The sequence below is a fragment of the Malaya genurostris genome, chromosome 2 (assembly GCF_030247185.1).
Source record: "Malaya genurostris strain Urasoe2022 chromosome 2, Malgen_1.1, whole genome shotgun sequence".
Taxonomy (NCBI): Eukaryota; Metazoa; Arthropoda; class Insecta; order Diptera; family Culicidae; genus Malaya; species Malaya genurostris.
The window spans coordinates 313,778,016-313,805,721 of NC_080571.1; the positions used below are offsets into that span (position 1 = coordinate 313,778,016).

The window sequence follows — 27,706 nt, forward strand, 5'->3', positions numbered from 1 at the left end:
AAATGATTAAATGTTTGTTTGGTCTCTAAGAGACAACTTATGCTTAGTTATTACTCTCATCGCAACAATTCCTTGAAAAAACTTGTAGTAGGTAATGTTAGAGACAAAGCCACGAGATTGGCTTAGGACTGCTGTCGACAAGGGGAAGATCACTTTAAAAATGCACATTTATTTAGATATATTGTTCTACAAATAAATTATCCATTTGAAGTAAAATCTCATTAGATCTTCGTAAAATGTTTTGGATTCTGAAAAGAACCGAAGGTTACCGTTTTTTTCAACTCTCAACACAGTTGACAATTATTTCCACGCGTAAAATTCCGAACAAATTGGTTGCCTCTCGTTTGGCGAACGGCGCACAAAGTAAAACTGCCACATGCTTGTGTGCCCTTCCCTACAGCGCTAACGCTGCGCACCGAGTCGTGGCACCCATGAAGTTCGACGTCGTATGGATTAGTGACGACATTTGTTCTGATTTACTATCGATTTTATAAAATCAAATTAATGCATATGAAAAAATCCAATTAACTCTTTGCTTGATTCTATGTAGAAACACTGAAAATGGTTTGGAACTAAATGATTTGACCGTAATGGCGGATTATAACATTATAATTTTTAACACTTAGAACTGTCGATTTGTATATATGTTCTCTCCGTTGTGTTCATACTTTGATGAATTTTCCGCATTTGTTTGAAGCGAAAGCCGGACTGCGAACGAAGCGAATAATAAACATAATAGATCAACTGTTCAAAAGAGCTTTAACGGCTTTAAAAATACCAACGTATAGAATTTTAAGGTTGACTACTTCATTTCGGATTTTCATTTTTCATTGTTCGGGCTTAAGCTAACATTTAGAGCCATTAGAACGGCTGATTTTGTATAATGTTCCCCATCGTTGTCCAATTTTCGTTTTCTTTCCTCCAATGCAAACGACCAGAAGCTAGATGATGGAATCATTTTTGTTTGATGCGAAACTTACACAGATATGCTCACAGAAGAACTAGTTGTTGTTTTTCTGCGTTTATGCTGGATGATTGGAACCTCATATTCGCCATTGACTGAAGTACCAGTTGAATAATACCGGGTGTAGTTCCACTGTCTTGGCGTAGATGGCAGCCTGTGCACCCGATGTGTCGTTCATGGATTCTTTATTTCTGAACTAATGCAGGCTAGAGGAATCTGATAAAAGTTGTATACTTTCGCTACCTTTGAAAATGTATACAAGAGATAATGATTATTGATAGAAATACATGCAAAAAGTACTCGCTACCACTGAATTCGTTTACTACGTAATATAATTTGTGGCTCTCATACTATTTTCAAAGAAACGTATAAAATTTCAGAAGAACGAAAGAACGGTTCAACAGAACTAGTTCTTTGTGGTAGAACTATAATGTTCTGAGCAGTTCTTTGAAATGAACGGTTCAGTTTATTTAGTACGAAGATATCTGTGCTCGATGAATGTCACCCGATTGATTCGTGTTCCCTTACGATAAAGAATTCAATATGAAATCAAAAAAATTGGGTTAATTTTTTGTCGTGAATATGAATTACCTTACTATGGGGCGTATTCTCAAAATTAGCCATATAGAAGAATGGGCAGAACTTAATCGTGAATACCTCGACTTGTATTAATGGCAGCAACATAATTCTTTCACTATTTCATCAAAAATATGATCAGGAATTTAGGATAATATTTTGTATAGTGTGAGATAACCACAAACAACTCAAAAATCAAGTTTTCTCAAAATTTGAAAACAACGCGGAAAAATCTTTACTTTTGCTTGGGTTTTTCGCGCAAGGATGACGATTTTGAGGTAGTCAGGCACATATCTTCAACTGAACGTTATAAAAAAGGGGAACTGTTTGTTTGCGAATGTTCGCGATATCTAATCGATCGAAAATAAAACGACATTAATTCTTCGTTAAACAAGCGTGAGACAAACTATAACAGTGAGGATTTATTTTCTTATTAAAAACGGAAGTGAGTTGTTACTGGTAACAATGAATTCATTTGATTTTTTTCTTGACTGTAGAATTATCTTGTAGATGACGACAAAATTCGCCACGTAGACGAGGAACAGTTCACATATTACGATCCGTAAACACGCTCCCGACCTTGAGGCGCTAGCCTCAATTTCTTGGCAAAACCACTAGCTTGTGTATGGGTCGCTGGTACTCCGTTTGGCCTTTGCTGAGAGTGACATTGCGAACGAAGCCATTTCGATCGGGATGGACTGCTATAACTCTGGCGAGCTCCCAATACGCTGGAGGAGTGTTGTCATTTTTAACTATAACCAAATCACCAATCTTCAAGTTTGCTTGCACACCTCTCCATTTACTTCTTGGTTGAAGTGTCGCTAGAAACTCGCCTTTCCATCGATCCCAAAATTCTTCGACATATCGACAAAGCCTTTGATAACGATCAAGACGATTTTCAGTTATATTCAATACGGAAGGTTCAGGTATTAGATTCAGGGCCTGACCAATGGTGAAATGCCCAGGAGTTAATGCTTCACAAGCATCAACCGATGTTGATAGGGCGCAAAGCGGACGTGAATTAAGGCATGCTTCGATTTGAGCCAGAATAGTTGATAAAGCTTCGTACGTGAGTATCTCATTTCCAAGGACGACTCGAAGATGTTTCTTCATACTTTTTACAGCTGCTTCCCACAGCCCTCCCATGTGAGGTGCATTGGGTGTGATAAATGTCCATTTGATTCCTAAGTTGTTGAGATACTGGCTAACACTAGCGTCAAAACTCTCAGATTTCAAACTCTCACGAAGTTGCCGATCTGCACCAACAAAATTAGTACCGTTGTCAGAATATATTTGACATGGCACACCACGACGAGCACAAAAACGCTTCAAGGCACAAATAAATGCATTTGTTGAGAGCTCCGTAACAGCCTCTAAATGGATAGCTTTAGAAGCTAAACATATGAAAACTGCAATATAACCTTTAATAGTTTTAGACGACCTCAAGGAGCTGGCACGAAGAATAAGTGGCCCGGCGTAGTCAATTCCAACATGTTGAAATGCTCTTCCTTCACACGTTTGGACCGAGGGCAAGCTTCCCATGAGTTGTTTAGCTGTTTTAGCTTTCCACCGAATACATTTAACGCAATTATTAACTACAGTAGTAACTGCTGCGTGACAGCCCAAAATCCAAAATCGTTGATTAAGGGATGCGATTAACAATGTAGGGCCTGCGTGAAGATTTTGCACATGTTAATATGAAATCAACAAATGTGTATATCGGTGGGACTTGGGTAAAATTATTGGATGACGCCTATCGTAAGATAATTGCGAATTCTGCAACCGTCCCAGAACTCGGGCTATGCCGTTGCCATCTAAAAATGGGTTAATTGATTTTAGTTGCTTGTCTAAGGGTTCCAATCCCTTATGTATACGATCGAGGTCACCATTGAATTGGTCATGTTGTGCACAACGTATTAACTGGGTGTCCGCTTCCTGAATTTCTACCAACTTCAAATTTCCATTTGATACAGACAATCCTGTCAGCTTCGCTGACGCATTATTCTTGAATCGATTTATCCAAGCCAGGACTCGCTTTATGAACAGCAAAGATGAAGAACGATTCAGGAGGTACTTTTCTACGTTGAAGTTCGACACCTTTAGGGTGGTTGTTGATGAACAAATGACTGTACTATCTTGTTTACATACATTGAACGCTGTAATAACGGATTCTTGATTCCACATTTCATTTTTGTTGTACAAAACTGTTGGGCCGGTCCACCACAGCACATGATCAATTAGATCTGCGGGAAGTAGGCCACGCGAAGCACAATCCGCCGGATTATCTGCAGATGGTATGTGATTCCACGAGCTACGAGGTAACAGATCCAATATCATTGATGTTCGGTTGGCGATGTATGTTTTCCATTTCCTAGGATGGGATGACAACCACTCGAGTACGATCATAGAATCAGTCCAGGCATAAACACGAATCTCCAGATGATCGAAAGCCTCAAGTATTCGTTTTAAAAGCTCAGTTAATAAAACTGCTGCATTTAGTTCTAATCTCGGCAATGATACTTGCTGAATTGGGGCAACCTTAGTTTTGCTTGCTATTAGTGACACGTTTACTATTCCGTTGCTATCAATCGATCTAGCATAAACAACTGCTGCGTACGCAACCTCCGACGCATCTGCAAAACCGTGTAGCTCAATTCGACCATCATGGTTTGCTATCCACCGTGGAATATGTATGCCTTCAATCAGATGGAGGGTAGATTTAATTCTATTCCATTCGTCGTCAATGGCTACTGGTAGAGGATCGTCCCATGACAAGTCAGTGAGCCATAGTGATTGGAATAATATTTTGATTCGAACGATGACGGGTGATATCCATCCTAGAGGATCAAATAATCGGGCTGAGTCCGATAACAACTTACGCTTGGTATTTTGGTTATGGATGTTTAGTTTTAAACGGTAACTAAATGAATCGTCCAATGGAGACCAATGAATACCCAGTGCTTTAACATATTCTGTTTCTGGTGACAATTTAAGAGGTATGGACTGTTCTGGAATTGTATTCGGTTGTGAAATGTTTGATGACCATTTCCGGAGGTTGAAACCTGCAGCCGATGTGATTTTAATGATTTCATTTTGTAACCTAATCGCCTCCTCGAGTGTATTAGCCCCTGACAAAAGGTCATCAACATAGAAGTTTTTCCTTATTCTCTCTGACGCGATGGGCGATTCATTCTGACTGTCTTTAGCTGCTTGTCGTAATGATTCCATAGCAAGGTACGCAGCACAGGAAGTCCCGTAGGTGACGGTTAATAGTCGATAATGCTCGATTGGTTGAGTTGGATCGAATCTCCATACGATTCGCTGGAAATCAGTATCGTCTTTATGTACGTTCACTTGACGATACATTTTTTCTGCATCTGCGGTGAATGCGACGGCATAACTCCGAAACCGAGTGAGTACGACAAAAAGTTCTTCGTTTACGTTAGGTCCGACCAGCAGCTTCTCATTTAGGGAAACACCCATTGAGGTCCTACATGAGCCGTCGAAAACAACGCGTAGTTTAGATGTGGAGCTATCCTCCTTTAAAACGGCATGATGGGGGAGATAGTATCGTTTGTCTGGCGCGATATTGATTTCATCTGTCGGTACACGTTCCATATGACCGAGCCTCAGGTATTCGGTCATAAATTCACTATATAGGTTTTTGAAGTTTGGATCCGAACTAAACCTTCTCTCCATTGCCTTCAAGCGTTGAATTGCCGCTGGCAATGACTCTCCAAGCGTTAATGAAGAATCATTCATTGGTAAGCGAACTGTAAACCTTCCTGCATCATCACGTTGATGTGTTGATTGAAATATTTCGACAGTCTTTTTTTCTTCCACAGTGAGATGCTTAGGTTTCACGATTTCTTCGATCTCCCAAAACTGACGTAAAGTGCGGTCAACATCGATGTCGGTGTAAAGATTCATGACAGCAGTACTGCATTGAATAGTAAACGAATTACCGATTTGACCGGCAACCAACCAGCCGAACAGTGAGTTTACCGCTACTGGCATTCCGAAATCATCTTTAACCTTTCCTTCGTCTAGAATTGAAAGAAACACATCAACGCCAAGAATAAGATCGATCTTACTTGGTGTATCATATCCAGGATCAGCTAACGGCAATGATTCCAAGCACTTCAAACTGGTAGTATCGATTTTCTGCTGTGGTAAATTACGAGTGAGCTTGTTCAATACGTAAGCTCTTGTGTTGATAATAGGGTTGAAGTTGAAACGCGAAGAGATTTCTAAGTTCACCACACCTCTTGTGGTTTCCGATGCACAGTTAGTAACGCCAGTGATTAAAATGTTGCCATTGGCTCGATGTAATCCAAGACGTGTAACACAACTTTCTGTAATTAACGAAGCTTGCGAACCGCAATCGATCATGGCGCGCATCTCGTAGTATTTATCCTTTCCTTTAATTCGTACAATAGCTGTGGGTAATGTTCCTACAACATACTTTGGACTATTGGTTTTAAGACTGGTCGAGTATGAGTGCATTTGCTGAATATTATTATCTTCTGTTTTTATTTCCATCAGGGACTTTTCACTTTGATTGGATGTTGCGTTTGATTCCATTTGACACAGTAGTGTGTGGTGCCTTTGTTTACAGTCCGGATTTCGACACACTGACTTTGATTGACACGTTTTTGCAAAATGATTCGATCTTAAACAATTGAAGCACAATTTTGCCTTTTGAACTAAATCTCGTCGTTCTTGAACACTTGCTTCCTTGAAGTTATTGCACTGATAAATTGTGTGATCCTCAGTACACATCGGGCATGGAACATTTTGAACCACTGTTAAGCTTCGAACTTCCTTCTTTGGAATCTGACTTACCCGCTCGTCTTTCCATATATCACGCTTCATGTAATCAATACTCTTTGTACCAAAAGCAGCGCAAGTCTCCAATGCATCACATTTTCGCTTGAGGAACCGCAACAATTCGTTGAACGTCGGATAATCATTGTCTACAATGTGCTGAGCCCACTGGGATCGCAGGCTATCGTCAAGTTTCTTGAGTAATAGATGGATGAGCCAAGGGTCTCGTGTTTCGTATTGTTCCCCCATTGCGTGTAACTGGCGTATTACCTCGTCTGATGTAGATACGAGTCTTCGAAGGTTAGCAAGGGTTGGAGTTTTGATCAAAGGTTGATCGCAGAATTCTTGCACAAGTGACGATACGGCGAATTTAGGCTTGTCGTAGTTTTCAACTAGAGTATCCCAAACTTGCTTGTAATTTGCATCAGTAATAGCGTAGTTACTTACAAGGCTCTTCGCTTCACCTTCCAAGTGTGTAATTAAAATTTGCAATTTTAGCGCGTTTGTAAGATTTTTACGGTCGACACTGGTGGAAAACAAATCTTTGAATGAAGCCCATTGCTTCCTATCACCTCTAAATATCGGTAGAGTATATGACGGCAATTGAGTATCCATTGGTTCGGTTGCGTTTCCTCGGAGCTGGACAGCTAACTCCTCTATGGACGTTGAAGCTGCAGCTTGTCTGGTGAGCAAAGCTGTTTGCGTTTCAAGAAGTACACGGATTGCTTGTTTTAAATCATTACCGGGATCAGCAATTGTTACGTCACTGGCTGCGTCATCTCTTCCCGTCGTCAATAATGCATTGTACAAATTTTTTGTTGCATAAAATAGCCTTTCGAAATCTGTCCTAATATTCAAAGCCGATGACAAATCGTCTGGCAATGATGCTTCTTCGATTTCTGTTTGGATCCTTTCGAAATGTTCCTCCAGGTCTGATAATTTCCGAAGCCGATCATGAATTTCAAACCCGGGTGGTTCCTGTTCACAAAGTTGTTTCGCGCTAGCGTGTTCTCTTCGAAGCCTCTCGAAAGTGATGTTTCTTTTATTTAACAGTACATCCATGATGACGGTTCTTTAGTATCCGGATCAGAAGGACCAATGTTTGTTTGCGAATGTTCGCGATATCTAATCGATCGAAAATAAAACGACATTAATTCTTCGTTAAACAAGCGTGAGACAAACTATAACAGTGAGGATTTATTTTCTTATTAAAAACGGAAGTGAGTTGTTACTGGTAACAATGAATTCATTTGATTTTTTTCTTGACTGTAGAATTATCTTGTAGATGACGACAAAATTCGCCACGTAGACGAGGAACAGTTCACATATTACGATCCGTAAACAGGAACCGTAGTCGAAAATCGATCATTTCTTCTTGTGCGTTGGATGGAAGCAGATGTAGGGGCGAGAAGACGCATTCAAACAGCGGCATCGGAGAGCGCACCTTCTGCGTGGTTAAAAACCTCAAACGCTCAGGTTATAGTTCTCATTTGCTTTTCGGTCGTCAAGGCGAGAAGACGCATTAAACCAGTTTCGCATCATTTGGCACTGCGAGCGGATGTCTTGCGGTTTGTACGCAAAGCTAGTTTCAACTCAAAAAAGAGTGATTGCATCATGCAACATCACCATATGCAGCGTTCAAACAATATCAACAGGAGAACCATCAAAACCAGGGGTCATCCACTGGACTATCCGATCTAATACCTCATCAGAACTAAGGACCGAAAACACCGGTCAGCTCTCCGCGGCCCATACCGTTACGCTTTTCATCGAATTCTCGCTTTTTAATTTGAACTGAAAAAAAATAAAAACAATTTTTTCAAAATAACATGTAATTACAATTCTCGTTTCCCCCCAGTGAATGACCAAAAGGTTAAAGCCGGGATAAAATAAATGATATTAATAATAATAATAATCATGCAACAGAGCTTCTGGTCGTTTGCATTGGAGAGAAAGAAAACGAAAAACGAAAAGTGGACATTATATAAAATCAGCCGTTCTAATGGCTCTAAATGTTATCTAAAGAACTATTAAGATTACTTCTTTGCAAATCGAAAGTAAAAATCAACAGTTTAGTGAAAATCCAAAATAATTTGATTTGCTTCGTGCACTTTTTGCTGTGCAAAGATCGTTCGAGGAAAATGTTCCGAACTGTGCTAAATATCGTAGAGAATTTCACAATTTGGTCCTTCTAAAAGACAGAAATGAATCCTGTACAGCATCTTGATAGTTTCTTCCAATGAAATATGGAAATCCGAAATGAGATAATCGACGTCAAAAGTTTCACAATTCACAAAATCGATCAGCTATCAATTCGAATTCGATAGTATGAAGAAATCGTGTCAGTTTTATTCGTATTCACGACATCCAGTTATGCCTCTGACATTACACACCCTTACTTTTTTTGGTTTCAATTATAGAGGAAAAGCTTTCTCACTCTATGTGCGGGATTGGGGATTGAACCCAGGTGGGCAGGCATCGACTAACCCATCACGCTATACCCGTCCCTCTCGTTCAATATTGTAGTGAAACATTTTCAGTGATAGCACTGCTAACGAATCGCCATATTAACAATGACGACATACGGGTGCATTGGTAAATCTTGAACGGCGTGTGGCAATTTTGCTTGTTGACGTATACATTCCACCAAAAAATGCGCCTCATTACTGAAGAGAATTCTACGCTGTAAACTGTTTTAATAGAACACTGACTTTGAAAATATATTTCCACGGTTTGGAAGCGTTGTTCTGGAGTTAATATATTCATGATGATTTGCTAAATAATACTGATTAGAGACGTCACTTTACACTGTCGAAACAACTTTCAGATAATCTATTGAAAAAAATAACAAACCCGTTACAAAGAGCGAATCAATTAAATTCAAGTTTCCTTGTCGGAATTTGCTTAATATGACATTATATCGAATGGTTTTATATTTGTGAGTTTGTGTAACTCATTTGTACTACACCAGAGAAGACGCTTCAGAATAATTTTCAGAGCTTTATTCTGAATCCTTTGAAGTTTCACAAATTAGTAGTGACAATTTTTTTTTGTAAATTAATTTTTCGTTATTTTTCGGTTTATTCTCCTATAAACAGAAATTCTAAGCTCTGCCTTAAGAACAAATTATTATTATTTTTTATGATTTCCTGTCTGTCAGTAATTTTTTATTTTTCGGTTTTTCAACGATATCAAACTAACTAGAGATTATGAGAGGAGAAACTTTTTCGCACTTTATCTTCACATCCTTGTTTGCACTATGGCTCTACAATTTTCATATTCTTTCTACTCAGAATCTCTAGTTAGTTTGATACCGTTGAAAAACCGAAAAATAAAAAATTACTGTCTGACAGGAAGTCATAAAAAATAATAATAATTTGTTCTTAAGGCAGAGCTTAGAATTTCTGTTTATAGGAGAATATAAATATTTAATACATTTATTACACTTCGCCTTGATTTCTTCTATATTTTTCTGCTATTAACTTTTGGAATTGCTCGTATTCGTTAGATAAAGCCTTAACATATTCTCAATCATGTAATGTTTTATGATAGAAATTCCGGTTGTAATCATGTAAAAATCAAAATCGGCTAACGCACTGATTTGCCGAAGGCGAATCGTAAAACACAAACCCATAAGATACCAAAACCCCCAAATGACAAATGTAATGTAAAATGATGTAAATATCATTGTTCAATTACATGAACTAAACGGTTATCGATTATTGACCTAAAAGCTTAGTTCCTGTTGATGATACCGAGATGCACTTTTGTATAAAACAATCAAACGATTTCGTTTCCTCCGTGTGAAAAACACGATTCGAAGAATGCCTCAGACTGGGAGCTTGTTTTCCATCACCGATATATGAGCGAAACGTTATTTTTTAATTGGGCTAGCTAGGCTTGACTTCATTGTTGAGCGTAATAGCAAAAAAAAAAACGTCTGGCGAATAAACGAGATTTATGTAAATTACGACAACTTGATACGCAATCAGAATGTTTCACATATCATTGAATTCACTGAGTTATCATTTTCTACTTAGTATATTCAATTTAGCTATAAGCTACTGTTGCGGATGCGCGATTTTCGTCTAATATCGTGGGGAATTTATCAATCTTGCTCACCTTCGTCTCGGCGATTTCGCACCATCCTCGTTACCGAGCTGAGTTCGATTCGTTTTTCTGCTAGCCTCGTTCCAAGTAATAAAACACCAGAGTAAGTTAATGTATTCCGTTCGACTGTCACTTGTGGAATTGCCTTATGCCATTCTATCGATACACATCTCGCATCTCAATAATGTGCACTTATCAGCATTGGTTTGAGGAAAACTATCTACTATTTTTACTATCACTGTATCAATAACTAAACAATGTCAGTGATATGGAGAACCAGTTGAAAGCTAGTTTTCATTTTGTAATGGTCGTACAAATATACTATTCATCAAACAGGAATGAAGTATACCGAAATTGTAAACATTTGTGGAATGTCGTAATTCAAAATGCGTATCTTTTAGAGAGTTGGCATAACAGGAATTCAGTTAGTTTAGTTAGTTAAGATTGACAATAGCGTAAGGTTATGATATTATTACTACGGGAATATCTTTTATCACCAGGAACTGTTATAGTGATTGTCTAACTAATATTAAATGCCAAAATCGTACTAAGTTTTACCCGTCTTCCAGTCCTAATTACTCGGTTTCATTCAAAAGAGCACCGAGAAAATGAAATATTTGGGACAGTTTCATTCCATCTATCTACCGATAACAATGTCATCATGATAAAGTAAATACTTATACTTGCCGCCGGTCAAGTGTCAAGTGTTTATTTAGTCTGCACTTCATTACAAATGTTTCAATGGATGATTGTTTGAACTGTCCTATCTGATCATGTTCAGTTCAATGTTATCAAGACAACTGCCCACGTTTCGACTGTTGGCGCCTCAACGAGATAGTCTTGTTGTTAAACTCTAGATGATAAAACGTTCTACAAGATATTTTTGATTTGCAGATTTTTTGCTACTTATCTCATCTGGTGTTGAGAATAACGGACAGTATTACCGAATGGGCCGTTCCGCAGAAACATGAAATAATATAAAATTTGATACTGTGTATTAACCGAAGAAATTTTCGTCAAATTGAAAATTAGACCTTCTGAAAACGACTTTAGATGAAATGGCTTTTTTGGAGAAATATCCTCCACCTAGGTGAAATGGTCTTACATATTTAGATTTCATTCGCAGTAAGCTTTACGGTGAAATTTGAGAATGTTTGTTGTATCATCGGCGTAAGTTTAAAAACAGACATACAAGCTAGATCTCGAAAAACAACACAACTCGACTCCATAGGGGTGAATTGCTACGTGGTGATAGCTATTTCAATGTGACCGTCAAATTTCTTACAACAATTAAAAACTTAACTATGATGTCTGTTATCTGTGGTGTAGGTTTTCACCTGAGCAAAGCAAAGATAAACTGAAGATTACTAGGTACCATACAAACCAACTTTTCGGTCATAGAACGTGAACCGGAGAACCGTTCATAAATATGTGAAATCTTTAAGATGGATCGGTGTCTAGATAGAGACACAGAGAACAGACATCCAAGTTGTGATTTCAATGTGCGTAAATAATCTAACGGTTGTTTTAAAAAGGAATCACCAAGTAGTAATTCTAAATTCGCCTCCCTGTTCGGCTTTTTGTTCCAAATGTAATGAATTGTACGAACTGCAAAAAATTCGGACACACAGCTACTTACTGTAGTAACAAACCAAAATGTATTAAGTGTGAAGGACCTCATAAAGATAATGATTGCAACAAGGAAATTGAAAAATGTATTTATTGTGGGGAAAGTCCTCATGAGGATATTTCAGTATGCACTGCATTTAAAGTGCACAAAGACAAAATTAAGCTTTCTTTAAAAGCACGGTCTAAGCGCACATATGCAGAAATGCTTAAAACGGTCATTGATGTCCCCCCTTTGGAAACCGAAAACGGGTTTTCAAATCTAGAGGAACCAGAGGACTCTGACTCTGACGAAAATAGTGAAGGTAATTCGTTTATCACTACCCAAGGGTCAGTTAAGAGAAAGAAGTCTTCTTCCAAATTACCAAAAAAGACACCTAAAGTTTCATCTTCAAAAAAAGATCCCCGTGTTAAACAAAAAAAGTCAAAACCAAAGACTGTGCCTCCTGGTTTGTCAAATTCACAAACCAATCCAGGATCTAGCACAGAAAAAGGTAATAATCCTGTGGGCTCCATTTCACAGCCACCAACAGGATTACTGAAGTTTTCGGAAATTGTTGAATGGATTTTCTCAGCATTCAATATATCTGAACCCTTAAAGACCCTCATAATGGCATTCCTTCCAATAGCTAGAAATTTTTTGAAGCAGTTATCAGCTCAATGGCCAATTGTCTCAGGTTTTGTATCTTTTGATGGATAATTTATCACCCGCCGCAAATGATACAATCACTGTCCTGCAGTGGAATTGTCGAAGCATCATGCCAAAACTTGATTCATTTAAAATTTTATTGCATAGTCAAAAATGTGATGTATTTGCTTTATGCGAAACATGGCTTACTTCAAACATAGCTTTAAATTTTAATGATTTTAACATTATACGTCTCGATAGAGACTCTCCGTATGGTGGAGTGCTTTTGGGAATTAAGAAATGCTGTTCCTTTTATAGATTAAACATCCCTTCAACTTCTAGTATAGAAGTTGTTGCTTGCCAAATAAACATTAAAGGCAAAGATATTTGCATAGCTTCGGTTTATATTCCTCCAAAAGCACAAGTTGGACAGCGACAGCTTAATGAAATGGTTGAAGCCCTTCCTGCTCCACGATTGATTCTGGGGGATTTAAATTCGCACGGAATGATGTGGGGTTCCGTTTACAATGATAGCAGATCATCTTTAATACAAAACATTTGTGACAATTTTAGCATGACGGTATTAAATATGGGTAGCATGACACGGATCCCAAGACCTCCTGCACGCCCAAGTGCATTAGATCTATCTCTTTGCTCAACATCAATTCGACTAGATTGCACCTGGAAAATATTGCCTGATTTACACGGTAGCGATCATTTACCAATCATCATCTCAATTAGCTGTAACAAATGTATTGCTAATTCAGCTAGTATTCCATATGATTTGACAAAAAATATCGACTGGATTAAATACCAAAGTAGAATCTCTAGTATTTTGAATTCAATGGAAGAGCTCCCTCCACTTGAAGAATATGACTTCCTCGTTTGTTCGATTCTGGAGGCCGCAGAACAATCCCAAACTAAACGCTTTCCTGGGCCAACGATTAACAGAAGGCCTCCCAACCCCTGGTGGGACAAAGAGTGCTCAGAGGCTAAACTCGCAAAACAAAATGCTTGCAAGACGTTTCTAAAACGGGGAGGAGGAACTCCTCAGAATTTTGAAAAACTTATGGTTTTAGAAACCAAGTACAAGAGCATACTTCGAGCCAAAAAATGTAGCTATTGGAGACATTTTGTCGAAGGTTTGTCAAGAGAAACCTCAATGAGCACTCTTTGGAATACGGCCAGACGAATGAGGAATCGTAACGTGGGCAATGAGAGTGATGAATACTCGAACCGATGGATATTTGACTTTGCTAGGAAAGTTTGCCCAGATTCTGTTCCTACGCAGAGCATTATACGGGAATCTCCTCCAAATAATGGTTTTATTAATAACCCATTTTCAATGATGGAATTTTCTATAGCACTCTTGTCTTGTAACAATAACGCCCCTGGGTTGGACAGAATTAAATTCAACTTGGTGAAGAATCTGCCCGACCTCGCAAAAAGACGTTTGTTGGAATTGTTCAACAAGTTTCTTGAGCAAAATATTGTTCCACCTGACTGGAGACAAGTGAAAGTTATCGCCATTCAAAAGCCGGGGAAACCAGCTTCCAATCACAACTCATATAGACCCATTGCGATGTTGTCCTGCATCAGAAAATTGTTCGAAAAAATTATTCTACGACGTCTCGACACTTGGGTCGAGACGAACGGTTTGTTGTCAGATACTCAGTTTGGCTTCCGTAGAAATAAAGGGACGAATGATTGCCTTGCATTACTTTCGTCTGACATCCAAATTGCCTTCGCTCAAAAGCAACAAATGGCATCTGTATTTTTAGACATTAAAGGAGCATTTGATTCAGTTTCCATTGATGTTCTTTCAGACAAGCTCCACCAACATGGACTTCCAGCGGTTATAAATAATTATTTGCACAACCTTTTGTCAGAGAAGTGCATGTATTTTTCACATGGCGATTTGGCAACATTCAGAATTAGCTACATGGGTCTCCCGCAAGGCTCATGCCTCAGTCCGCTCCTCTATAATTTTTACGTGAATGACATTGACAGCTGTCTAGTAACCCCATGTACACTAAGGCAATTGGCAGATGATGGCGTGGTTTCAGTTACTGGGCCCAAAGCTATTGATCTGCATAAACCATTGCAAGATACCTTAGATAACTTGTCCGTTTGGGCTGTTCATCTTGGTATCGAATTCTCTGCGGAGAAAACAGAGTTAGTCGTCTTTTCAAGAAAGCATGATCCCGCGCAGCTTCAGCTCCATATGATGGGAAGAATGATCCAACAGGTTTTAACTTTTAAATACCTCGGGGTGTGGTTCGATTCCAAATGCACGTGGGGAGGACACATTAGGTATCTGATAACGAAATGCCAACAAAGAGTAAATTTTCTTCGAACAATAACAGGATCTTGGTGGGGTTCTCATCCGCAAGATCTAATAAAATTGTATCAAACAACGATACTTTCAGTGATGGAATATGGATGCGTTTGTTTTCGTTCCGCTGCAAACTCTCATATTATCAAACTTGAGCGAATTCAGTACCGTTGTTTGCGAATTGCCTTAGGCTGCATGCATTCGACACATACAATGAGTCTTGAAGTTCTGGCGGGAGTTCTTCCATTAAAAGATCGATTTTGGGAGCTTTCATCATGCCTGCTAATAAGATGTAAGGTGCTGAATCCCATGGTAATTAATAATTTCGAACGACTAGTCGAGCTTCGATCTCAAACAAAATTTATGACAGTATATTTTAACCATATGTCACAGGAAATCAACCCTTCAAGATATATTCCTATCCGTGTCAGCATCCTAAGTGCCCCTGACTCAACTTTATTTTTCGATACATCCATGCAGCGTGAAGTGCGTGGAATCCCGGATCATCTACGCTCGACGGAAATCCCAAAAATATTTTCAAGTAAGTTCAGGCATATTGACTCTGAGAAAATGTTTTATACGGACGGATCGCGAATTGAAGAAGCGACAGGGTTTGGTATGTTCAACAATAATGTTTCGGCCTCATTTAGGCTTCAAGAACCTGCATCTGTTTATATAGCAGAGCTAGCAGCAGTTCATTATAGTTTGAGTGTAATCGTCACATTATCTCCAAACCATTATTTCCTCTTCACAGATAGTCTGAGTGCAATTGAAGCCATTCGCTCAAACGCTGCTGGCAAAAATGAACCGTTTTTCCTGGGCAAAATAAAACAGTGCCTGAACGACATATTGAACAATAATTATCTAATCACTATAGTCTGGGTCCCGGCTCATTGCTCCATTCCTGGCAATGAAAGAGCCGATATTTTAGCCAAACGTGGTGCTATTGAGGGTGAAATTTATGAGCGACCGATTGCTTTCAACGAATTCTATAGCTCGTCTCGCCAAAGAACACTTACCAGCTGGCAAGCATCTTGGGATAGAGATGATCTGGGTCGGTGGATGCACTCAATTATTCCGAAAATATCGACAAAGGCATGGTTCAGGGGACTGGATGTGAGTAGGGATTTCATTCGTGTGATGTCCAGACTCATGTCCAATCACTACACGTTAGATGCACATCTCCTTCGAATTGGGCTCTCCGAGACTAATCATTGTGCTTGCGGAGAAGGTTATCGGGATATTGATCATGTCGTTTGAACATGCGTGGAGTATCGTGATGTCAGATCTCAACTAATACATTCTTTGCGTACCCAAGGTAGACTATCCAATATCCCAGTTCGAGACATTCTTGCTTGTCGTGATCTTTCATACATGAAACTTATTTATCATTTCATAAAGAAAATTAGAGTTTCAATTTAATAAAGACCCCTTTTAAGACTTAGTTCTGATCCCAGCTGCGTCCATGAGTTCAACCAATAGCTAAATTAGAATAAAAATTATGTGATGATACAAACAAACTCGAAACAGTTTATGAAATTATCAACAAAATGTCTGAAAATAACAGCTTATTTTATAATTTATAGAAGTTAATCGTTTGGTTCAAATAATATTTCCGAGTAGATTTCATAATTAATGACGAGTTACCTAAGATGATATTTAAGCTATAAGAGAATATGTTTTAATAAATTCAATACGTTGTGACTATGTTAGAATTAAATTAGGATAAGAATATTATGTAAAAGTGATGCTACGGCGAAGAAAAACTTATGTAAACTGCCTTAAGAAATAAACGTATTTATGGAAAAAAAAAGTAGTAATTCTCCTGTAGAGGCGCTTCGAACATCCCAGCAGTTGCTTATGGGCTCTTGCGTTCGAGCTTCCATACAATGGTAATTAATGCGTGCAAAGTCGTACGCAACGGTGATTTTTAACGGATTTCCACTTTACACAGCTTTTTTGAAAAAGTTTGTACTAGCTTGGATGTCTATGCTCTGTGATAGAGAAAACCCCAAAATATAATTTTCATAACTTTTCTCAATGATTTTCAAATGTTCTACAAATATACTTTAAGTGTCAAAATACGTATGTTTGTCGAGGGTTGTGTAACTTAGAAGTTTATTAACAAAAATCACGAAAAAATATTGCATATTCACGTATCAATGTCTAAAACATATGGCAGTTTTTTTTTCAAAAGCGTATGGAAGGTTGATGTAAAAACTATTATGCACTCAAAAAAAGAAAAGAGTGTCTTTAGATTATTCATTTTGTCCGGTTTTAATTTAACACGGTGTGTAATCCCCGTATGGAAATAATTTTAGTTGGAAAGTGTAAGAAATGTTCCCCCACTATTTGTATTTTAAACATATGACAATGCATAAATCACAAATAAAAAAAAACTTTTCGGTCATAGAACGTGAACCGGTGAACCGTTCATAAATTTGTTTAATTATAAAAAACCTTTTAATGTGAATAATTTCGTGTCAGATTTTTACTATCTGCTATCCGTTGAGTGACGATTTATGTTTCTATAATCGCGGGTTTAGTTTAAAATCGAATGGATGCTGATTTGGTGATTTAGAATTGAGAATGAAAGCGTAAAATAAAATGAGTAATGTTAATTCAAACAATAATGTTCACCATGGAATGATATGTCTCGAAAGATGCTTCGTTCAGTTTCCTGATATATGTCTCAGTAAACACACCGTAAAGCCATAGTTTTTCTTAGACTTAGACTTCTATTGATTGATTCAGAATATTTAGATCCTATTCAATTTTATGCGTGCACGTGTTATTGATAAATAATGTAATGTGAAATGTCAATACTTCGACTGTAACTTTACGTCTGCTTAACGGATTATATTGATCCATGCGGTGGCATTAGCAGTCCAACATAATTTGCTAATGCAGTGATGAGTCGAAGGCGAAACGTGAATGTTAACATTCATATTGAACGAAAAGTTGCAGGTTAATGTAAACTTTTGGCATCGAGGGATCGTATTTCAATGGTAGATAGAAAAACGATGACCACCCTACCCTAACATTATTTTAGTTTCCACGAGGCACATTATAAAATTATTTTCATAGTTGTTTAATAGAATGCAAACCATTAAACATTAGTTTAATGAAATACTGGTCACTGACTATTTCTGACAGATAAGCATTTACTTGAATTGATATAGTTCCACAGGTATTGAATAAAACTTTATTACCTATATAACTGTACACGTAGTGATTCGTCGCATACCGATTTAATCGCCATTTTATAGTATTTTTGTTATTGTTTCATATGAGGTACTCTTGAGTGGTCATAAAATATATAATAAAAATGAGGAAGGAAACCCTTGAGTGAGGGAATGATCATAAATTTTTTCGTTTAAGTATCTTAGTAGAATGCTTTAGTATGGAAATTCCGAAATATCGTTCTATTTCATTATACTAGTTATATCTCGTATTCGAGACTGATACGTATTTCGTCACTATCAAGGCAAAGCCGTCAGATTAGTAATATATTCGTCATAGATAGATATTTATTCTTGAATTTGTTGCTGATTTTCAATACAAACGTCGTTGTAGCAAGTTTAATCTCCTCCAGCATCAATTATGATTTGACATCGTTGGAGCATGCTTACCACGAGGTTTTCCGGATTAGTATTTGTATTACAGGCCGTATGGACCAGGGCCAGCTTACAGCTGACAAAAAAAAACCTAATAAATAATAGATCCACTTGGTTTCTGCTTCCATGTTGCAAATGGCCGTTATAGCACTAGTTTCTTATTCCCTGCTTTGTTTAATGTTTCTCTATTTTACCAAACTAGGGTAACGAATGTATTTTAGCCACTAATATATTTTGACCCGGCGCTAATATTTTCCTTTTTTGAGATACAATGTACTTTTATGAGATACAATGTACATCCATTAATATGTACGCCGGACCAAAATATATTATAGTAGATAAAATATCTCCGTTACCCTATCTCTTCGTTTCTTACATTTTGTTTTAACTTTCGATAGGATTCATCATCTATTTCGAGCTTCGAGCTTTTAAGCGTTTAGCGTTTTTCATATTGAGGATCGTATTCTTGTCCTCGAGATACACCAGAACCTTATGCGCAGCATTAAAGTTGATTGTCTTTTTCCGTACTGGCAAGATGCCAAATCCTTTGCGTGCTTTCAAATGTTCATTTCATGCTGAATCCAGTGATTACGTGGTTTCAATTACATGTAAAATAGAATTATTATTGCGTTTCGAAAATGAGCTGTATGTACGGTGCTAGACCGGGTAAAAATGTGGGTCTCAACCGGACGCATAATTTTCGATTTGAAATTCCTAACGAACTTGTGAAACGTACCTAAATATTGATATCTATGTTTCCATTCTACTTCTTATCACTTATTAAAACTAGATTTACTATTAATTTTAGTAAAACGTTCACTCTACATATAGTGAAAGAAGTAAATAGTCTTCAATGAAGACTTTAAAGACATTTCTAACATCAATTAATTGGTACTGCAGGGCGTAAAGTTTCGAGACAATACCTAGATTCCCAGCGAGCAGGATTATGTCTTACGCAAGGTTGAAACCAGCAATTATTCCATTAAGTTATCTTAAGATTTGGCGCCCTACTGTGTTCGATCTTCATTTTTGTTAAACTATATAGTCCGATTTAGCCCTTCCGGTTCCTAAATATCGTGATTTGGTACAAAAACTAATGCATGTTTTTTTTCACAAATTGGGAATGGGTGTTTTTTCAATTTATAAGAAGTATCCGGTTTAACTCCATGGGTTTCCGGTAGTAATTTTGAATTTTGGGTTGGTCAATTCATCACGACTTTTTACGGAAATTAATGCCTATTTTTACAAACCACCAATTGGGAAGTGTAGCTAAAGGTTGAAGCTACAAAATGGTATGGATAATTTGGGTAAAAACCTAGTTATAATGTATGCTTTTCTCAATTTCCTAAAAATTTCCGGTTTAGTCCCGGTCTTCCCTACTATAGTAAACGAGACTTCCAGCTTGCTTGCGAAATCTCGGAGGATAAGGATTGAATTCCGCTTGAAACAACTCGCCACTCTTTCCGACGTTTTCGTCGGATTTTTTCTGACTGTCGACAAACCACATTCAATAATTTTATGCAAGTAGTTCGGATTGTCGCTGTGCGAGAGCAAAAGTTTGATGGGTTGTTAATCTCACTTTTATGAAATTTTTATAACTGAAGACTGTATGTCAAGAATAAACACACTGCACATACACATCTTTAAAATGAAAGGTTTCCTCTTTTACATATGCCATTTTCGATCAGAAAAAAAGTGTGAAGTAACGTTCCTGATTGCTTTGGGATGACATCATGGCAACGAAAATAATAGACCGTGGGGATCTCAGAACTTTTCATTTTGAAAATCGGGTATCTTTTAGCTTAAACTGTTTAATTTAAGTCTTAAGTAATCACGTGGTTTGTGGTTGAATATTTGTTCCATTTGGACATAGAAATTTGAACCTGATTATTAATGTCAAAACAGCGAGAAAACAATATCAAAACTACAATTGACTATTGATACTTGGAACTCTGAATGTCATGTTTAATCTGATTGAATGTCATGTTTAATCCAAAAGCGTTCAATTTGAGAAGGTCGAACAGATGACCAACTGATTGAAATTTCTACATAATACAAATAAGAAGCGACGTGCTTCCGGTTTTTCTACTACGTTATGGTATGCATATGCCTTTGATGTAGAATATTCGGTGCAAATTCATAGATTATATGTCATACATTGATGTAGAATATTATGCGCAAGACGCTGAGTGCAACGCAATCGAGAACTTTACGTACTCGTAGACGACGAACCTTGAAGTTGAACTTGGAAACGTTGGCCGTGATGCTAAGCGGTTGGACCAACGCAAATACGAAATTTCGTGCTAGCTATTTGTTATTCCAGTAACACATCGCTGGTGTTCTACACAGCTAACCGTTTTGATAGCTTCATTACTGTACCCTCGGAATTCATTACTTGGTTCCGTTTGTTACGGACATTGGTCTCTCTTTTATAAGGACTAATAACTTTAACGTGATTGAACTGAGCAACTATTAAATAATCTTGACACGACATGAGTAGGTTGCTTGCTGTCAAGGGTACTTTAAAGACAGTATTCCTATTTCTGACCAGCCATTGAACGGTGGCTAGTGTTTTATTTTATTATAGTACACTTTAGATTTCTACGATACACGTGACTTCATAGTATGCGTTATTATTGAAACTTCGCACAGTATCAGTAGTAGAGGCAATAATAAACAGTCTTATCAGTTCATTACTGTATGTCATCGTCTCAGAAAACTTTCAATTGCAGTTATTTTCGAACAAGTATAGAACCTTTGAATATCTGTAGCATAACTGCTCTCAGGAGCTTCATTCAAATTAAGTGTCTATAACTATTTCAAGTTAAAATTTCTAGCATTTTTAGATATACATGCTAAAGTTATTTGAAATATTTGATCTACAAATGGCGCGATTCCACAAAATTGGAACTAAACTAGGTGCAGTAAAACTCTTGACATTACTGATGTAGAGATAACTGCTGCCCAGTAAGTCTAATTAATTGTGAGGTTTAATTTTATCGGTTTTGTTCTACTGACCCACATGTGGCATTTTATGGGTTTTGTTCTACTGACCCACATGTGGCAGTTATGTTTTACCTGTAATAAACTGAAGTTAGTCTTACTCGTCAAACTTTTAGGAATGGGAAGATTATATAATAATTGGGTTCCAATTAGAATTTTCCATATCATATGTTCTGTTGAAGTCAGGCATTGCTGATTCACGGTGGATTATGATCGTATAAATTAGCACATCTATCGAACAAAGCGAAAGTTGTTTCGAATTTGTGTAACATCTCTCCCCGTCGAACGCAAATGAGATTTCTATGGCATTTGTACCTATATTTGTTTCATTTTGTCGTTGATTCCCACTAATTTGTTGATTACTGGCCATACAACTTACAGATTCGCCTTAAGTTGTACATTGATCAAAAATAGATCTAATATTATCGCACAAAAAAAACCAATGGCTCATCTGAGATGAGTATTTGCACTGTTACCCTAAATAGGAACGGAAGATAAGTATGCCAATATTGGATGATTTTTTTTTCCATTTGTTGCGTCAAGAGATGAATAAGCTTTTTAGTTTCGCATAGTTTTAGAGTAATCAAATCTACACGGCTTTGGCTCCGGAATAGTTTGCGTCAGTGGGTCTACCTTTTGTCTTTAATTCAGAGTTCATGACAATATTGTATGAGTACAATACTGCAGCAAACGACCGATGGCGTTCGATAAATTGCTGTTTACTTTTGAAAATTTTGTCAATGGAAAGCCAGTGTTTTTGTTGGAAAAATTGGAGTAATGGCATGACTTCCCATCCATACGATCTGCTTCAAGCATATGGCAATTAAAGCACGTGCAAAACATTGATGTTCTGCCGGTGGACAATAACATATTGGAATGTCATAGAGAAATTCAACTAGCGTGTTCAGTGTTCTGATACGACGTTCAACTTTATTTTCCAGTGCTAGTTGATGCATGATTGCTATGATGTTGATCGCCGTCGTGAATGTCATTAATTTAACCGACAAACAAATGTATCGGTGGATGGAGGGTAACATCGACTAATGATATGCTTTGAGGTTTATTGTCAGCACTAATGTGTCAATCTGGGAGCTTGGAGTAATATTGGCAAGCAAAACAGCTAACTTGACGGCTGTGCAGCGTTAAAGTTTCATGTGAATTAAAATGCACATGAAACTTTTTCGCTGCTGAAATATAAAAACCTGTTTTAATCCACCTAGTGGTGTAATGATGCCTTTCTCATTACATACTATCATATACAATACTGTGGTATTCTTCAAAATAATGTAAAATATTTAAGGTCGATTTAGAAAACTTTTTACGGTTTTTCGCTCTTTTCAGTGATGGTATAAAATTATTTAAGACACTTTACCCTATATTTCCGGATCCGGAAGTCGGATCCGGATGAAAATCAGGAATTACGTATGGGACCACAGGACCTTTCATTTGAACCTAAATTTGTGAAAATCGGTCGCGCCATCTATGAGAAAAGTTAGAACACATATTTTGAATTTTTTGCACATTTTACCCCATAACTCCGGAACCGAAAGTCGGATCCAAATAATATTCAGGAATATTGTATGGGACCACAAGACCTTTCATTTGAATCTAAGTTTGTGAAAATCGGTTCAGCCGTCTCCGAGAAAAGTTAGTGCAAAAAAACGTTACATACACACATACGCACATACGCACATACGCACATACACACACACAGACATTTTGCGTACTCGACGAACTGAGTCGAATGGTACATGACACTCGGCCCTCCGGGCCTCGGTTCAAAAGTCGGTTTTCACAGTGATTGCATAACCTTTCTATATGAGAAAGGCAAAACCGCCTTCTTATTCACCTAGTTTTGTGATAATGCCCTTCTTTTGTCATTCAAATAAACTTATCATAAAATATTTTTCATAGAGTGAATTTTAATTAAAAATGGTCCAATGGTCCGGGTCATTCACTATAGGGTTCTTTAATTATTGTATCGTATCTGGGACTAAAAGTATCCACAATTATGTCTCCGGAATCGCATATACATATACATATTGTCATATACATTGCAAAAGTGTTCGGAGAATGTTGGCTGCCAGCAGACCCTGTCAGCTTGGTGCGAAATCAATCTTCAGTTCAGCAACGCCATCGCATTCAACATATCATGTCAATTGTATAGGTGCGCAGGGCTGCTATTTTGCTATGTAGAAAATTCGATGCGGACTCGCCTGAGGGCGCCATGCTCGCAAAAAAGGATGTTGCCAATGATTTGTTTTTGAAATCTGAGAGCTGGATGTCTTGTTAATATGATGTCTTTGCTGCCAGGAAGAGTAGATCGAGGGATTATTGAATACCGGAGGCCAAAAAAACGAGACCTATTGTTTTAAGTGAAAGCTCTGTACAAAATTTCTGACACAGTTTGATTGATAATGAAAACTACAACAGAATTCAATCTGGACAGGAATTGGAAAGCGAATACAAACTTTCAAACCTATTGTTCTTCTAAAGTTCGAGAAAAAGTTTCCCTTTTAACCCTTTCACGACCATAAGATGTGCAGGACGAAATATGTCAGTACAAAACAATATTTTTCAGCTATTGGAGGTGTAAATTAAGAGAATACCACTAGAAAAACATAGCAGGGTGCATAAGTTTCCTATAATTTCATGCGATATATTTTTCCTTATGATTCTTAGAAATAAATAAAAGAAGAGTTGGGTTTATTATATCGTAATTCAATTTAATGCTTTAATTGCTTTAATTATCAGAATAGTAGAATAAATAGTTAGTTATGGCATTCTACGAAACGATTTCATGTACTTGTGAACGTTGCACATAACACATTTATCATGTGTTCTATTTTATATACGTCATTTTGCACAAACTTTTTTAGTGCAATAAAGATTGATAGTTCTTTTTACTTATTCGTTCAGAAACACATTTGTCGCATTGGAAATAAGTTTTCTTTACCATTCAGTAAAAAACATCGATTTAATAGTAATTGAAGAATCTATAACGATTTTTATAGAAGGGAAACATATTTCCCTTGAGTGTTAAGGGGTTAACAGGCCATTTGTTCCTGTGGCTTCAAGTACGACATTTACACAGTGACCAGGACCATCAACCAGGAAACCTATGTTCGAAGGTGTCTAGAAAAACGTATGTTGTCTTTTTTAAAGCAACATAATTATTCCGTTTTTTAACAGAATTGACATTTTGCATAACAGAAAAAAGTTCACATGGCTCCCAAACTTCTGACCCCTCCCTAAACGCCAGAGCTCCGCTCGATTGAAAACGGAATAAGCTCAAAAAGCAAAGAGCAGCTCATGGCAAACAGGTGCTTGCGATTAAAGTGACCAAGGACGTTGTGTAAGACTTGATGGGAGGAATCAAACGGAAGGAAATTTCCTTCCGCCAAAAAGGAATCTTGAATGAATATTTTCTTTTTGTATAAATTGAACTTAAAAAAGGAACATGATTTCATTTTTGCTTATCTTTATAGAAAAGACATAGAGATACTGAAAAATCTAGAGAGCCTTGGTGTTACATACCAATCGACTCAGGTTGATAAGATCGGAAAACCGTATTTGTGTGTGTGTCTGTACCTTTATACGCTTTTTCATCCGTTCATTGTTTTCGCAGATGGCTGAAGTTAGGTTATTGATCAAAATCGCATGGCTTATGGCGAACACTTCCGGTTCCGGAAATATAACCAAATAAACCAAACCAACCCAGAAACCGCACTCTTTCCCATCTGTTCAATTTCCTCAACTGGATTCGACATAATTGGACTCGTTTAAAAGCTGCAAAAAAGTTATTGTTCAAGCTCAATTGTCATATTGCTCATGATTTCGGTTTGAGAAATATTACCAAATATGTGGCGTATGTGCTTAAAGCACAATTTTATGAATTACTCAAATCATTTATAAAATTGTTGGATCCACCTAAATTTATGGCTAAAAAACCTAATTGAAAATATTGCTGTAAAAAGACTATCTGAAAGACAACATAACACCACCAGGAGGATAAAGTATTGGTCGAAGTATTGGAAAACTGGTGTCGAGCTTCAGTTGTATTTTATCCTGAATTTTATGATATCTCCGAAAACGAGATTGACTATCATTATCAAGCAGTCTTTATTTTGCACAACAAGGAACTTTTTTTCGATCAAATTCCTGTTGATACTATTAGCAATTGAATGTTAAAGGAATCAATTCGATGAACTATATCGTAATAATGTACAATATGGCAGCTGAAGAAAACACCTAAAGTCAAGTTTTTCAAATCATTCGTTTGAAATACAGTTCTTTAGGCGGTTTTCTAGCATAGAAATAAAACAATTTATGATCTTGCGCTATCAATTTTAATTGCTTTCTCTGCAGACCTTCTGGTTGTATTTTAAACTTTACGAGGTGACCTCAATAATTTTGTCCATTAAATTGATAGTAGAAACGGTTTGAATCCGATGATGCAATTCTTTGTGGGTTTAATGTGATGCAGGATTTACTAACAAACATAAATCTTTCTCGCAGTACTCGGAATGTTGTATACTCTAAACTAGTAAAATCTACAACATATTGAAAAAAATACATCCAATAAGCTTGAGTGTGGACCGAAATACGTTATTCGTATTCCTATAAGGTTCCGGTTAACACAACATGATACTTCCGCTGAGCAAAAAAAGTGCATTTGCATTGCTGTTAATAACAGTTCAAGTATTTTTGCGGCGATCGGCTCGTGTTCCGTCAAGCGTGAATTTCATTGATGCTTTTGCGATATCGGTTAAAATGTGGAGCAGTTGAAATGGTAGAGCAGTCCGTTATCGTTACCCAGTTGGATTATGAGTTGCTACTTGGGAAGACTGTGTTTAGATGAAACCATACATTAAGACACTGCTTTAAAGACCGTGACCTTACGGCTCCATGGAATTCCTGTTGCCAAAAAAACAAACGCTAAGAACAATCAAAATAATACAACAGTACTTCATGTTTACAATGATTGTTTTAGATATTACTACAGATCTTTACACAACATAACTTGGGACATATTCTTGTGACAACTTTCGTATAGCGATGAATGCCGTTCTAATTGTCAGATTATCAGGTGATGCACATATTTCGGTAGCAAATTGACCTTCGTTCGCGTATGTGGGGTAGTATGCGAAAACTCCGTGTTCACCACAGGTGAATTTGATCTAGGGGAAAGACGGAACAACATTTTCTGAAACCTGTTGTCCTTAGACATATTTAAAATGTGAAGCGTTATTATAGCTTGAAGGTGTACTGCTGCATGTTTGGTTTCGGAGCAAAGAACTTTGGTTGAGCACGGTGGAATGTCCATAGGCGTTTAGAGCTTGAGCTCATTAACCCAGTTTTAATGTTGTTTTAAATTTATCGTTAGAACTTCAAGCTACCGGAGGTACAAAATATCAGCGTAGTACTTTTTTTTATCATTTCAATTGAAGAATAACACCATTTTCTGATTTATTTTTTAACCAAAATGTTAGTTTTAATATTTTGACTTCAATACTAACATTGTTTCTTGAATACTAACGTGATTTCAGATTCTCGGAAGCTTTCGCCTTTTCCATCGATATATCGTCGCTGAAACCATTCATCTCGATGGATTTCACGTTGTTTGCTTTATCATTTCCGTTCATGGCGATACACTTTTGCCCAAAGCAATGCTTTGGATGCACAATTTCCACTAGTTCACTATTTGCTTGGTTTCGTGATATGCTTATTCGTTACACTCGTATCAAACTTAGTCACGTAAAAATGTTGTTCGTTCACCGTAACTATATTTTTTTCCCTACAAACAATCTTCGCCTTAGCTTAAATTTGAATCGTAAACCGCGTGTAACCGCAACCTGTGGCAGTAGGAGGAACTAAATACCGATCTTATCACCGTTAAAATCAGAACCTAGACTTGGGCTATATCTACTGGGCAATCCAAGTTACACAAAGCTTCGCGCACTCGGCTATAGTAGCTAGGCCGTTCAGTCTTGAACGGAAGCTACAGTTAGAATGCGCAC

General features: G+C 37.4%; 1 protein-coding gene across 2 annotated transcripts in view; it reads right to left on the reverse strand.

Annotated features, from left to right (window-relative positions):
- The window catches only part of LOC131431149 (putative inorganic phosphate cotransporter), a 33,211-nt gene extending 5,505 nt beyond the window's left edge, over window positions 1-27,706 (reverse strand). The window contains exon 1 of one of the 2 annotated variants that reach the window (XM_058596684.1): window positions 27,226-27,706. In XM_058596684.1, the coding sequence (XP_058452667.1) occupies window positions 27,226-27,331 (106 nt within the window). In that variant the 5' untranslated portion in view covers window positions 27,332-27,706. Of the gene's footprint in view, window positions 1-10,489; window positions 10,662-27,225 lie in introns of those variants that run through there. The other variant, XM_058596686.1, reaches the window with a different exon arrangement.